General features: G+C 45.7%; 1 protein-coding gene across 2 annotated transcripts in view; it reads left to right on the top strand.

Annotated features, from left to right (window-relative positions):
• Positions 1–8,256, top strand: part of NUP93 (nucleoporin 93) — a 65,255-nt gene extending 56,999 nt beyond the window's left edge. For both annotated transcript variants that reach the window (XM_063438298.1, XM_063438297.1), the window contains exons 20-22: positions 6,137–6,220; positions 7,831–7,959; positions 8,043–8,256. In XM_063438298.1, the coding sequence (XP_063294368.1) occupies positions 6,137–6,220; positions 7,831–7,959; positions 8,043–8,153 (324 nt within the window). In that variant the 3' untranslated portion in view covers positions 8,154–8,256. The remainder of the gene's footprint in view (positions 1–6,136; positions 6,221–7,830; positions 7,960–8,042) is intronic.
• Positions 8,257–12,785: the final 4,529 nt, after the last annotated feature.

The following is a 12,785-nucleotide window of genomic DNA, read 5'->3' as shown; positions in this document are numbered from 1 at the left end:
ACGACCAGGGAGCCATAACAGCGACTAAAAGTGGGCAGCGTTGGTCAGAGAATCCCGGACATACTGATAGATTTTTCCCGTGTCTTGACTCCACCGGGAACCCGAGAATTCTGGTTGAGGCCTGTTGCGGACGGAGTGGGGGAGAAGCGGCCGATCTTCCCACTCTCTATTTGCAGATAGGGGCACGCTGTGCTCCTACACGTGGTGGATATCCCGGTTCAAACTGGACTTTCACGGTATCCGCTTCACCTATAAGTTCTAAAAGGGCTATTTCTATCCCAGACTCCTGCCACTACCACTCAAGATGGCAGCGAACAGCCCGCATGGCAAGCAAGGCCTTTACTTGCCTTGACAGCCTCCGAAAAGTCACTTACCGACCAAGGAAAACCTGCTGCAGGCACAGGCAACTCCTGCCAACTTCATTGAGCAGTCCCTCTTAAAACTGGAAGAAATATTTCACCGGTTCTGGAGGCACGTGTGGCAGCGACAGCACCTGAACCTCTAAAGACTGTATAGAGGAGCAAGCAGTAGAGTGAGAGGGGCCCCCACTGGGCACAGCATCTGAGTCAGCACCCGCTCTGATACCTATTATCCCACCCTAGTGGAAGTCCTCAAGGGGGTTCTGCGCCAAAGCATTACCCCCACAGACGGAGGACCGGCCACCACCAGCGGCAGTTGTCCATCGGGCCCTTCTGTACTCCCAAGTATGGGAGGGACTTAGAAAGAACCCGAAGACGTGACCTAGGGAAGCCGGCTATGAAGAAACTACCCTGTGTGGTTCGTGGAATTGGATTTTTCTCGTTCGATAGAAAAAACTACCGAACACCCCCTGGCTCATTAACTACAAAGGAAACCACAGGATTAAGTGCTCTCCCAGTGTGGCCACCGTTTGTATAGCCGAACGCCACGTGTTGGAGGCAAGACAAAAAGGCAGCGGGACTTGGTCGTTGAGGGTCTGGAACTAAAATGGGACACTCCGCTTCCCGAACACCGGTCAACTTCACGAACGTCTGCTTCTTTTCACCAACCAACCAAGAGAGCACTATTCGGTAGTTTTGTTCCCATGAATTAGGGGAACAAACGCTGTCTATGAGCCACGGGAACAGTTTGTGAATTTTTTGGATTTTAGACTTCCTGAAATAAACCGACCGCTACCTCTGAAACTGTGGAACTATTTTTGGGCATAGAACCATGCATGTGGTCGATCAAATTATGACTTCCAGACAATTCCTAAACTTCTGAACTGATCTGGGTGATTTTTGGATGTTTATGTTGCATTCTGGACGTCTGAATCAACACCCGAACTGCGAGCTACAATCACTCAGCCATCAGCAGTTCGGGAGTATAATAAAAAAACGGCTAGCCTGCATTTCTTGATTATCGATATCCAGTGGCACAAAAGCTCCTCTTTTACAAGTTAACTTGTTCAGCATGTTTAACCTCTATCACATCTAGTTTAGCTCACACACATCTGGAGGGCAATCAAAGTATATGAGCTAAATTCTTGTTTTTGTTTCCTACCACGACATGTGAGCCCAGCATAACCCACTAAGCTTACTCTATATGTCTAGATAACTCTATTATGCCTAACATACATAGTGGAGAAGCTCCTTCTAGATGTGCCAGCATAGTATGAAGTTTCTAAATCATAAACATATGCATGTACACTTCTACCCACAGCATATCAGCTTTGTGTTCCATACTGCTTGTCATTTGCTGTTGGGGCATTATAAGCCTGCCTGTTTCTATCTGCACTGAAAAATAAAGGATTCCTATGTATCAAAAGTAATTGATTTTTAGTTTCTATGAAATAAATTGGTTTAATATACTATGGAGTTACTTCCTTAAGCTCAAATAGGTCAATGCATGTTTTATTACCTATTATTCATCCATCAATTACATTTTATTTACATCTTATTTATCTATTTTATTGAGATTTTGCTCATTTCCACTACATAAAGTCTTCTCCAGCTAGGCTTAAAGCGGCACTGTCATGCCGAATCCCGTTTTTTTTTTAACCCCCCTCCCGCCTCCACTACATCCAATCGACCCCCTAGTCACCCCCAAATGCCCCTAAGCCCCCCACATTACCTCTTTTTAATTCTTTATCTTCTGCCCCGATCTTTATTCAGGGCGCCGCCATCTTTGTGTGGGTAGGTGAAGTCCCTGTGGGACACGTCATCTACCCACACTACACAGACTGTGAGATTCCCGCACATGCCCAGTGAAACACCTGGACATGCGAACGGGAATTTCATCTATTCATTCATTCATCAGACAGACGAATGAATGAATAGAAAAAAATCAGACGAACAAACTAACACTGTGTATCAGTGTTAGTTTGTTCGTTCAGTTTATTACAAGGAGGGAGCTACCGGCGTGCAGCTCCCTCCTTGTAATATGTAAAGACAGAAGCGGCAGGGAGCAGAGCTCCCCACCACTTCATAAGCCCCCCATGTCCCCCCTCACTCTATGGGGGTCAATATGACCCCCATAATAGGACAAGGGAGATTAAAATCTCCCCAATGCCCCTACTCGCTATACCGCGAGTAGGGGCATGTCCACTAAACAGTGAGCAGCCTGTGGCTGCTCACTGTAAAAAAAAAAAAAAAAGGTAATAAGGGGGGGACCTACTGTCGTCCCCCCCGGCCCCCACCCCTGCGCGGTGGGTGGGGGCCCTAATAAAACAATAAGGGGGGGGGACCTTCTGTCCTCCCCCCCGGCCCCCACCCCTGAGCGGTGGGTGGGGGCCCTAATAAAAACAATAAGGGGGGGACCTATTGTCCTCCCCCCCTGGCCCCCACCCCTGCGCGGTGGGTGGGGGCCCTAATAAAACAATAAGGGGGGGGGACCTATTGTCCTCCCCCCCTGGCCCCCACCCCTGCGCGGTGGGTGGGGGCCCTAATAAAACAATAAGGGGGGGGGGGGACCTATTGTCCTCCCCCCCTGGCCCCCACCCCTGCGCGGTGGGTGGGGGCCCTAATAAAACAATAAGGGGGGGGACCTACTGTCCTCCCCCCCGGCCCCCACCCCTGAGCGGTGGGTGGGGGCCCTAATAAAACAATAAGGGGGGGGGACCTACTGTGCCCCCCCCCGGCCCCCACCCCTGCGCGGTGGGTGGGGGCCCTAATAAAAACAATAAGGGGGGGGGACCTATTGTCCTCCCCCCCTGGCCCCCACCCCTGAGTGGTGGGTGGGGGCCCTAATAAAACAATAAGGGGGGGGGGACCTACTGTCCTCCCCCCCTGGCCCCCACCCCTGCGCGGTGGGTGGGGGCCCTAATAAAAACAATAAGGGGGGGGACCTATTGTCCTCCCCCCCTGGCCCCCACCCCTGAGCGGTGGGTGGGGGCCCTAATAAAACAATAAGGGGGGGGGACCTACTGTCCTCCCCCCCTAGCCCCCACCCCTGCGCGGTGGGTGGGGGCCCTAAATGAACCCCCCCCCCATCAAGGTGACTAGGGGTCCCAAGCCCCTAGTCACCCCCCACCCAAAACATTCTATCCCCTACCTACCCCCCTCACCCTAAAAATAGTGAGGGGGGAATAAAATAACTAACCTGTAAAAAAAAAAAAAATTACACTTACCATTTGACGTCTTCTTTTTTCTAAATTCTTCTTACTTCAGCCCCCCAAAAGGCCAAATAAAAATCCATAAACCCGTCGCACTTTAAAAAAAAAAAAAAAAAAAAAAAAAAACCGAGCGCAAACAAAAATTAATCCATCTTCACCCATGGAGGGCACGCCGCGTACTGAGCTCCGCAGGGCGGGTCAAGGCTTATAAAGCCTTGCCCCGCCCTGCAATTAGGCTTAGAACACAATGATTGGTTGGTTTAAACCAATCAGAGTGCTCTGGGTCATTTTACACAGCGTGGGAAAATTCAAAAGAACTTTCCCACGCTGTGTAAAATGACAGATCACTGTGATTGGATGGTTTTCAAGCCATCCAATCACAGTGCTCTGTGTCATTTTACAAGCGTGGGAAAATTCAAAAGAACTTTCCCACGCTTGTAAAATGACACAGAGCAGTGTGATTGGATGGATTTCAAGCCATCCAATCACAGTGCTCTGTGTCATTTTACACAGCGTGGGAAAATTGAACTTTCCCACGCTGTGTAAAATGACACAGAGCACTGTGATTGGATGGCTTGAAAACCATCCAATCACAGTGATCTGTCATTTTACACAGCGTGGGAAAGTTCTTTTGAATTTTCCCACGCTGTGTAAAATGACACAGAGCACTCTGATTGGCTTAAACCAACCAATCATTGTGTTCTAAGCCTAATTGCAGGGCGGGGCAAGGCTTTATAAGCCTTGACCCGCCCTGCGGAGCTCAGTACACGGCGTGCCCTCCATGGGTGAAGATGGATTAATTTTTGTTTGCGCTCGGTTTTTTTTTTGTTTTTTTTAAAAGTGCGACGGGTTTATGGATTTTTATTTGGCCTTTTGGGGGGCTGAAGTAAGAAGAATTTAGAAAAAAGAAGACGTCAAATGGTAAGTTTAATTTTTTTTTTTTTACAGGTTAGTTATTTTATTCCCCCCTCACTATTTTTAGGGTGAGGGGGGTAGGTAGGGGATAGAATGTTTTGGGTGGGGGGTGACTAGGGGCTTGGGACCCCTAGTCACCTTGATGGGGGGGGGGTTCATTTAGGGCCCCCACCCACCGCGCAGGGGTGGGGGCTAGGGGGGGAGGACAGTAGGTCCCCCCCCCTTATTGTTTTATTAGTGCCCCCACCCACCGCTCAGGGGTGGGGGCCGGGGGGGAGGACAGTAGGCCCCCCCCCCTTATTGTTTTTATTAGGGCCCCCACCCACCGCGCAGGGGTGGGGGCCAGGGGGGAGGACAATAGGTCCCCCCCCCCTTATTGTTTTATTAGGGCCCCCACCCACCGCTCAGGGGTGGGGGCCGGGGGGGGAGGACAGTAGGTCCCCCCCCCCTTATTGTTTTATTAGGGCCCCCACCCACCGCGCAGGGGTGGGGGCCGGGGGGGAGGACAGTAGGTCCCCCCCCCCTTATTGTTTTATTAGGGCCCCCACCCACCGCTCAGGGGTGGGGGCCGGGGGGGAGGACAATAGGTCCCCCCCCCCTTATTGTTTTATTAGGGCCCCCACCCACCGCTCAGGGGTGGGGGCCGGGGGGGGAGGACAGTAGGTCCCCCCCCCCTTATTGTTTTATTAGGGCCCCCACCCACCGCGCAGGGGTGGGGGCCGGGGGGGAGGACAGTAGGTCCCCCCCCCTTATTGTTTTATTAGGGCCCCCACCCACCGCGCAGGGGTGGGGGCCGGGGGGGAGGACAGTAGGTCCCCCCCCCTTATTGTTTTATTAGGGCCCCCACCCACCGCGCAGGGGTGGGGGCCGGGGGGGGGCAGTAGGTCCCCCCCCCCCCCCCAATCTTTAACCCCGCGCAGGGGAGGGGGGGTGTTTATTGTTTTTTTTGTTTTTTGTTTTTTACAGTGAGCAGCCACAGGCTGCTCACTGCTTACTAGACATGCCCCTACTCGCGGTATAGCGAGTAGGGGCATATTATTTACTAATACTAAGTAATCTTTACTTAGTATTAGTAAAGTTGGCTGAAAGACCAATTCAGGTCTTTCAGCCTTTTAGTAGATCGCTCCCTGATACCGTGGGAATTAGGGAGTTATCTACTAAGCGGCTGCAAGATGCAGCCGCGGCAATGAATAGGATCGGAGTTTCATTCAATAGAATGAAATTCCGATACAAACAAAGTACCGAATTGCATCCTAACACCAATGGAGAATTCTGTTAGGATGCAATTCGGCAGTTTTGCCGGCGTTCTGTCTAAGTGACAGGACGTTTGGCAATACTGACAGGAAGCATTGTGGGAACAGGGAGGAAAGCTAGGGATCATGGGAAAATTGCTCTGACCAGCGGAAATGAAGCACACTTTGCTCCTCCGCTGGTCAGAGCTGGTCAAGCGGAGGAATCCCATAAGACAAAGAGTCCCTACTTTGTCTTATGGTTTTAAAGAAAACTAAAGGAGACAGGAAGAAAAGAAGAACAGATCCTGAGAGAGGGGGAGAAGAGGAAGAGATTGAGGAAAGGTAAGTTCGGCATGACAGTGCCGCTTTAATTTCTCTATGAACATGACTTTGAATTTTTCTTTTGATGTTTTGTTAGATTATCGAGAAGTTGAAACTAGTGCCTTTTAGCCAGGACAGTGTGGATGAGCGAGTGACTTCCTTTAGGAACTTCAGTGATGAGGTACGTGGACTCGAGATGTTTGACGTACTGCGTTACATAGAGATACATTTTACCAGTAACAGCTGGTAAAAATAGGCTCGACTTTGCTTATGCTCTCTCTGTAAACCACTTACTGAGCTGTGGGATTCTGCCTGTTAAGCTCCATGTACTCTACCCATGACCCAACCTAAATAAATATGAATGAGAGAAAAAAACAAAACACTTTAAATGTATGTACCTTTTCCTTATTAAAAATACTATTACTTTTTTTCTGGCTATTTCTGTCTCCTGGATGGATTCTGCCTCTGATCTGCTTTGCTAACTGGAGTGAGTTTTTGGATCTCAGTAATATGCCAAATCCTTTCTTGGACACACAACATGTTGATGGGCAGCACATCAAATTGCTACCCAGTAGTATGTAACATTCAAATGTTCCGAGTAGGAAATAAAATAAGAAATCAATCAGGAATCCTGCACTCATAAATTCTAGACTCATGCAAATACTAGTTAATTGTTTGAATAAAGTTCAATTCCCGGCGATTGTTGAGCTAATTGATTCTAAATATTTGGTCATTTTGCTAAATTTATGACTAAAATTTGGTCATTTATGAACACATTTTGGACACATATGAACATGCAGGAAAAAAGGAATCTCTATTGGTTAAAAAAAATGGAGTGTTCCCTTAAATAGATTGATACAAAAAAATGTGTGCCTTAAAACCAAATTATCTCACACCTTTTTGGTGTAATAATATGTTTAACATGGCATCTACTGTCCACTGATGATCATTTTGCAGGAATTACTTGAAGACTCAAAGGGCATAACATCATTCAATAGACATGGACTTTGCACCTCAAACCATCAGGGAAATTGTAGCTCCCTTTCTTTAATTTGAGCAGGAAGACTTCATTAATGAATGGGAGTTTGGAGGTGTATTTTCCTGCACTCTGATGTCAACATAAAATATTCAGTGTCTTGGCTATCTTTCTGCATGCCACTGCTGACCATTATGCGCAGGAAAATTCACGTGGCACTTTCCTACTGGGATCCAGACAAGAGGCCAGACCAGATCATTCGCAAAACGGCCAGTTGGGAAAAGGTAGACAAAAGTGGGAGAAACGGGCAAATGTGGAACAAGGTAGCCATATAAAAGACGGATATGAGAACAATGGGAACCACAAGAGGGACAATAAAATTACACACCTTGTAGAGGAGTGACGCGAGATGTACAAGAAGGGGAAGAATTTGGCAAAGAGAGCACACTAAAGGGAAAACAGGAAGCAATGTAAGCCAAAAAAAAACATAAAGGCTTTCCCAATGTAGTTATATTTTCTATGCTACAGTTTCAGGCTGTTTATCTATCTACCCGGCTCAGTAACACAATACATTAACTGTTCCAGACAGCAGAGCAGATTGGAAGCAGCAGTTCTCCAGAGGGAGACAATATAAGTAGAATTGTGGGTGCTTTGCTTTCTGTTGCTCACATACCATAAATAACAAAAATCCCAGCTGATCATTATAAACTGTTTTTGCTAGATATAAATTTGTTTTATAAATGACCTCTATACCCATTTGTGATATTTATTTATTTTATGCCTGAAGTTACCAACTGGTTAATTCCCTTTAACAGATCCGGCATAACTTGTCTGAAGTTCTGCTTGCAACAATGAACATATTATGCACGCAGTATAAAAGGTTAAAGGGCAGCGGGCCCTCCTCCCTTGGGCATCCTCAGCGAGTGTTGGAGGAAAGGCATTCTGTAAGTTGGTATATTGATGAGTTTGAGTTTGACAGTGACCCATAGCTGGTAAATCCCGTTACTGAATCTCTTGTCTTATCCAGGTTCTGCGTAGTCAAGCTCGCGCTATCATCACATTTGCCGGGATGATTCCATACAGGATGTCTGGCGACACAAACTCTCGACTTGTACAGATGGAAGTTCTTATGAACTAAAAAGCAGCTCATTTTTTTTTTTTTTTGTTTTTTTTATTTTCCATAAAAAAAGTTTTGTCTATTGACATTAACTATTCCTAAATAAAACTACTTTTTTGTGTCATGATGTTTGGTTATGTGAGGGGGGGTTTGAAACTATACGTTTAAAAAAAAAAAAAAAAAAAAAGTGACAGTTCCACTTTAAATAGATTGTGTATCACATCAATGCACTCTTAATCCCAGAAATTATTAACAAACATTAAACCAGTCATTTCAAATTTAGAATCACTTATACCATACTATGGAAAAAATATATAATATCTTGTAAAAAAATTATTAATGGTCTGATTTTTATTTATAAAAAAAAAGTTTATGGTACTGGCTTTTTTCTAAATTGGAGTAAAACACAGAAAGGGGCTGCTGACTGTTGAGGGTAAAACTTCAAAGTGGGCTGTTTTCAGCATGCAGCTGTGCTATTTCACATTACAAATACACCTAGTAAGAGATGACAAACTTGTTATATATAAGGCCAGTCTGAGCACCATCACATTTGCATTGTTGTTCTGTTTTCAGTGCAGGCAGTACCCTGCACTAGCTCAGCACCTAGAGTGGCGATGATCTGTAAAAATCACTGCAAGTATTGAACTGACCTCAGAACTATTGCAACTGCCTAGATCATTTATTTCCATATGGTGAATGCGCTGTGCACTCACCATACACCATTCCTTGGCCGAGCTCTCCTTCCTCAACAGAGGGTCCATGCATGCACAGACTGTCCAATCTCTGTGCTCCAAACAGCAATCTTTGCTCTAACCAGTGCAATAAAAGAAAAAAAACAGTGTGTATACACTGATAGCAGACAGTATGGATTCCATCAGGTTACAGAACCGTTCCACTCATCCAGTACAGAGATTTATGGAATATGAATAGACCAGCATTACAACCTCTTGTGTGGAGTGTCTCATCGTGGTGAATGAGGGGTCTGTATGTAGCTGCAGGCAGGCTTACCGAATGGCACATGTACAGGAAACCGATGGCAAGTGTCTATTTTGTAATGTATTCATGATATAATGCATTCACCAATAGTTTCCCTTTACAGGGAATTAGGGTTTATTGTTTTGGGCTGTGTGGGTTGGAAAGATTACTGATGAGCAAATAATGTTTAGAATGGACAGTATAAAACAGATCAATTGCTGTCATTTTATTTAAATAATCTGCTTCTGTCCGCAATATTCTAAGATTAGATTGTGTAGTTTGTTTGCCCGATCCAGTGCTGTTTACTTTAACCTAAACTACATCTCCCCTAAGGGAAGGGTTTACCCTCTAAGTTCTCTCCCCCTATCTCTAGCGATCTTTGCATGGAATAATTATCTTCAGTTACAGTTGGCTATTTTGGTCTAAAATTTGCACTTTAAGTTAGTCAAGCTGTGACTATAGTAGAGTTGAAGTTTTCCTGATTAGTATTATTAATTTTATTTTGTAATACTGTTTTCAAACCACTGTAATTGGGTATTTAGTGAATAAACACTGTCTCCACTATATTTACTCCAAACAGGAGAAAATCCCAGCGGTAGTAAATACTCTCCATCTTGAAATGGATGATGCATCAAACACATTCAGAGGGTGAAGATTGATAACCGAGTGGACACCACCCCCTTTTGTGAGAACCAAAAAACAGTAATTTTACTTTACCGTGAATTCCTTTTTTCTTCGTATAGTGGCAGTACTTACAAGTGGGATGTTCCTTATGGTTCTGGACAATAAGCTTCCCCTTCTTAGAATTAAATTGCTGTGCTCTGCCTGCTGCCTCCATATAACCTGTAAGCCAGAGTATCATACCACTAATACAAAAGAACCAAACGGAGACTGAATAATGCAAAGTCATTTAATCCATATGAAAGGAGGGAAAGCCAGTACTGCCACTATACTAAGAAAAAAGGAATTTACGGTAAGTAAAATTACTGTTTTTCCCTTCGTATAGTGGCAGTACTTACAAGTGGGATATAGCAAGATATAGCATATCCCTGCAACAAAACAAAGGGTGGGGACTCAGCAGGCCACAGCTTGCAGCACCTTACGCCCAAAAGCAGCTTCAGATGATGAGAATATTTCCAGCCTATAATAATTAATAAAGGTGTGTAAGGAAGACCAAGTAGCAGCTTTGCAGATGTCTTCAGGTGAGGCAGCTGCTCTTTCAGCCCAGGAGGTCGCCATAGCCCTAGTGGAATTAGCCTTTAACGGGAATCCAAGGGGAATCCCTTTGGATTGATAAGCCAACCTGATGGTATTAGTGAGCCATCTGGCCAAAGAGGGTCCGGAGACAGCACAACCCCTGTTAGTGCCTTGAAAGTATACGAATAGATTATCTGAGGATCTAAACCCCTGAGTCTTCTGAAGGTAGATCTTCAGGGCACTTCTAACATCCAGGAGATGCCACTTTCTTTCCAGATCCGATGCAGGAGATTGACAAAAGGCCGGCAAGATAATAGGTTGGCTAATAGCAGCACTTGAGATAACCTTAGGCAAAAAAGAAGGCTTGGTGTGCAGGACCACTTTGTCTTGATGAAAAATGGTGAACTCCGGAGAGGAAGAGAGATCTCGGATCTCACCTACTCTCCTAGCTGAGGTGATAGCCACCAGGAAAGCCGTCTTGAAGGTAAGCAGCTTGATAGGAACCTCCAGTAATGGTTCAAACGGTGGTTCACAAAGGGCTTGAAGCACCAGAGACAGATCCCAGGTAGGGAAAGGTACTAACTTGGGAGTCCTCTTCAGTCTTATGGACTTAAGAAATCTTTGTATAAGCAGGTTTGAGGCAATGTAACAAACCAGGAAGTGACTTAGAGCTGAAATCTGGCCTTTGAGTGTAGAGACCCCTAGGCCGGCTTCAAACCCATCCTGCAAAAAAGAAAGAATTTCCGGGACTGATGCTTTGGCAGGATCCGAACCTCGAATGGAACACCAGGTTCTGAACTTCATCCAAACCCTGAAATAGATTTTCGAAGTGGACAAGCGGACAGAAGACAGCAAAACGTCACATAAGTGGTCTGACAGACCATGTTCTTGGAGGATCAACCTTGCAGCAACCATGCCGTCAGATGAAACATTTCCAGGGTTTCTACGGGAAGAATCACATGCTCTAATATGTTGGCAGAGATTGGGAGAGACCAACGTGAGATGGTCATGTTTTCCACTTCTGAAAACCAACTCCTGTTCGGGCCAGAATGGCAGGACTGCTAAAATTCTTGCCTTCTCCCATCTTATCTTCTGAACTATTCGTGGAATAAGAGCTACAAGAGGGAAAACATAAGCCATGTCGAAGTTCCAAGGGATTGATAGACCGTCTAGGACATCTGGGTAATCTCCTGCTTGGAGAGAAGCAAATCTCTGCACTTTTCTGTTTCTCCTTGTGGCCATCAAGTCTATATCTGGCCTGCCGAAGCGTGTAACCAGCTCCAAGAAAACTTGGTTTGATAGTGCCCAGTCTGCCTGAGACCAATGACTTCTGCTGAGGTTGTCTGCAATAACGTTTAGAGACCCTCTGGTAATGGTAGCTGAGATTGCGAGAAGATTCGCTTAGGCCCAAGACATTATATGGTAGCAGAGATCCTGTAGAGCTTTCACCCTTGTGCCTCCTTGGTGATTTAAATATGCTACTGTAGTGGCGTTGTCCGACTGAATCTTCACCGCCTGATTGGTGATGACTGAACCGAAGGATACCAGAGCCTTCCATACCGCTTTTAACTCCATGAAATTTGAGGAAGCGCATGCCTCTTCTCTGTTCCAAAGACCTATGATGGGTGCCCCAACCAGCCTGGGAAGCATCTGTGGTTATTGTAACCCACTGTTTTTGTGCAAACGATAGGCCTTTTGAAATGTTGCTTCTGTCTTTCCACCAGTTTAGTTGAGTTTTTACCACTTCGGATAGGTGAAAGGCAGAGTCTAGATCTTCCTGTTTCCATGTCCATTGGGAAAGAATGTCCCATTGTAATGGTTTTGATTCTGCTTTTGCCCATGCCACTGCCGGGATCGCAAAAGTGAGGAGTCCCAGTAACCTCATAGCATCCCTGATTGAGCTTAGGTTTTTCTGCATCTTTGATACTGCTTTTAAAATCCTCATTTGTTTCTCTATTGGTAGAAAAAGAGACAGGGACTGTGACTCTACCAGAAGACCCAAGAATTCTAGACTCAGCGAAGGAATCAACTTGGATTTTTTTAGGTTCAGGAGCCAACCGTGTTCTTTTAAAACCTTCATAGCGATCTTGAGATGATATTTTAGAATTTGTTTTGATTGGGATTTCAAGAACCAATCGTCCAGGTGCGGAACAATCGAGATACCTTTGAGACATAAAGCTGCTGCTATGGGTGCCAGGATTTTTGTAAAAACCCAAGGAGCCGAGGACAGGCCAAACGGTAGAGCCTTGAGTTGGAAATGTAGAATTCTTCGCCTTACTGTTAGGATCGCAAATCTGAGAAACTTCCGGGAAGATTCTAAAACCGGAACATGGAGGTAGGCATCTTTCAGATCTAACTTTGCCATGTAATCTCCTTTTTGTAAAATGTGCGTTACCGACAAAATATTTTCCATCTGGAATTTTTGGTACGGTATGCAGGCATTGACCTGTTTTAGGTCTAGGATAGGCCGAAAGGATCCGT

The sequence above is a fragment of the Pelobates fuscus genome, chromosome 12 (assembly GCF_036172605.1).
Source record: "Pelobates fuscus isolate aPelFus1 chromosome 12, aPelFus1.pri, whole genome shotgun sequence".
Classification (NCBI taxonomy): domain Eukaryota; kingdom Metazoa; phylum Chordata; class Amphibia; order Anura; family Pelobatidae; genus Pelobates; species Pelobates fuscus.
This window is presented reverse-complemented; position numbering and strand designations above follow the sequence as displayed.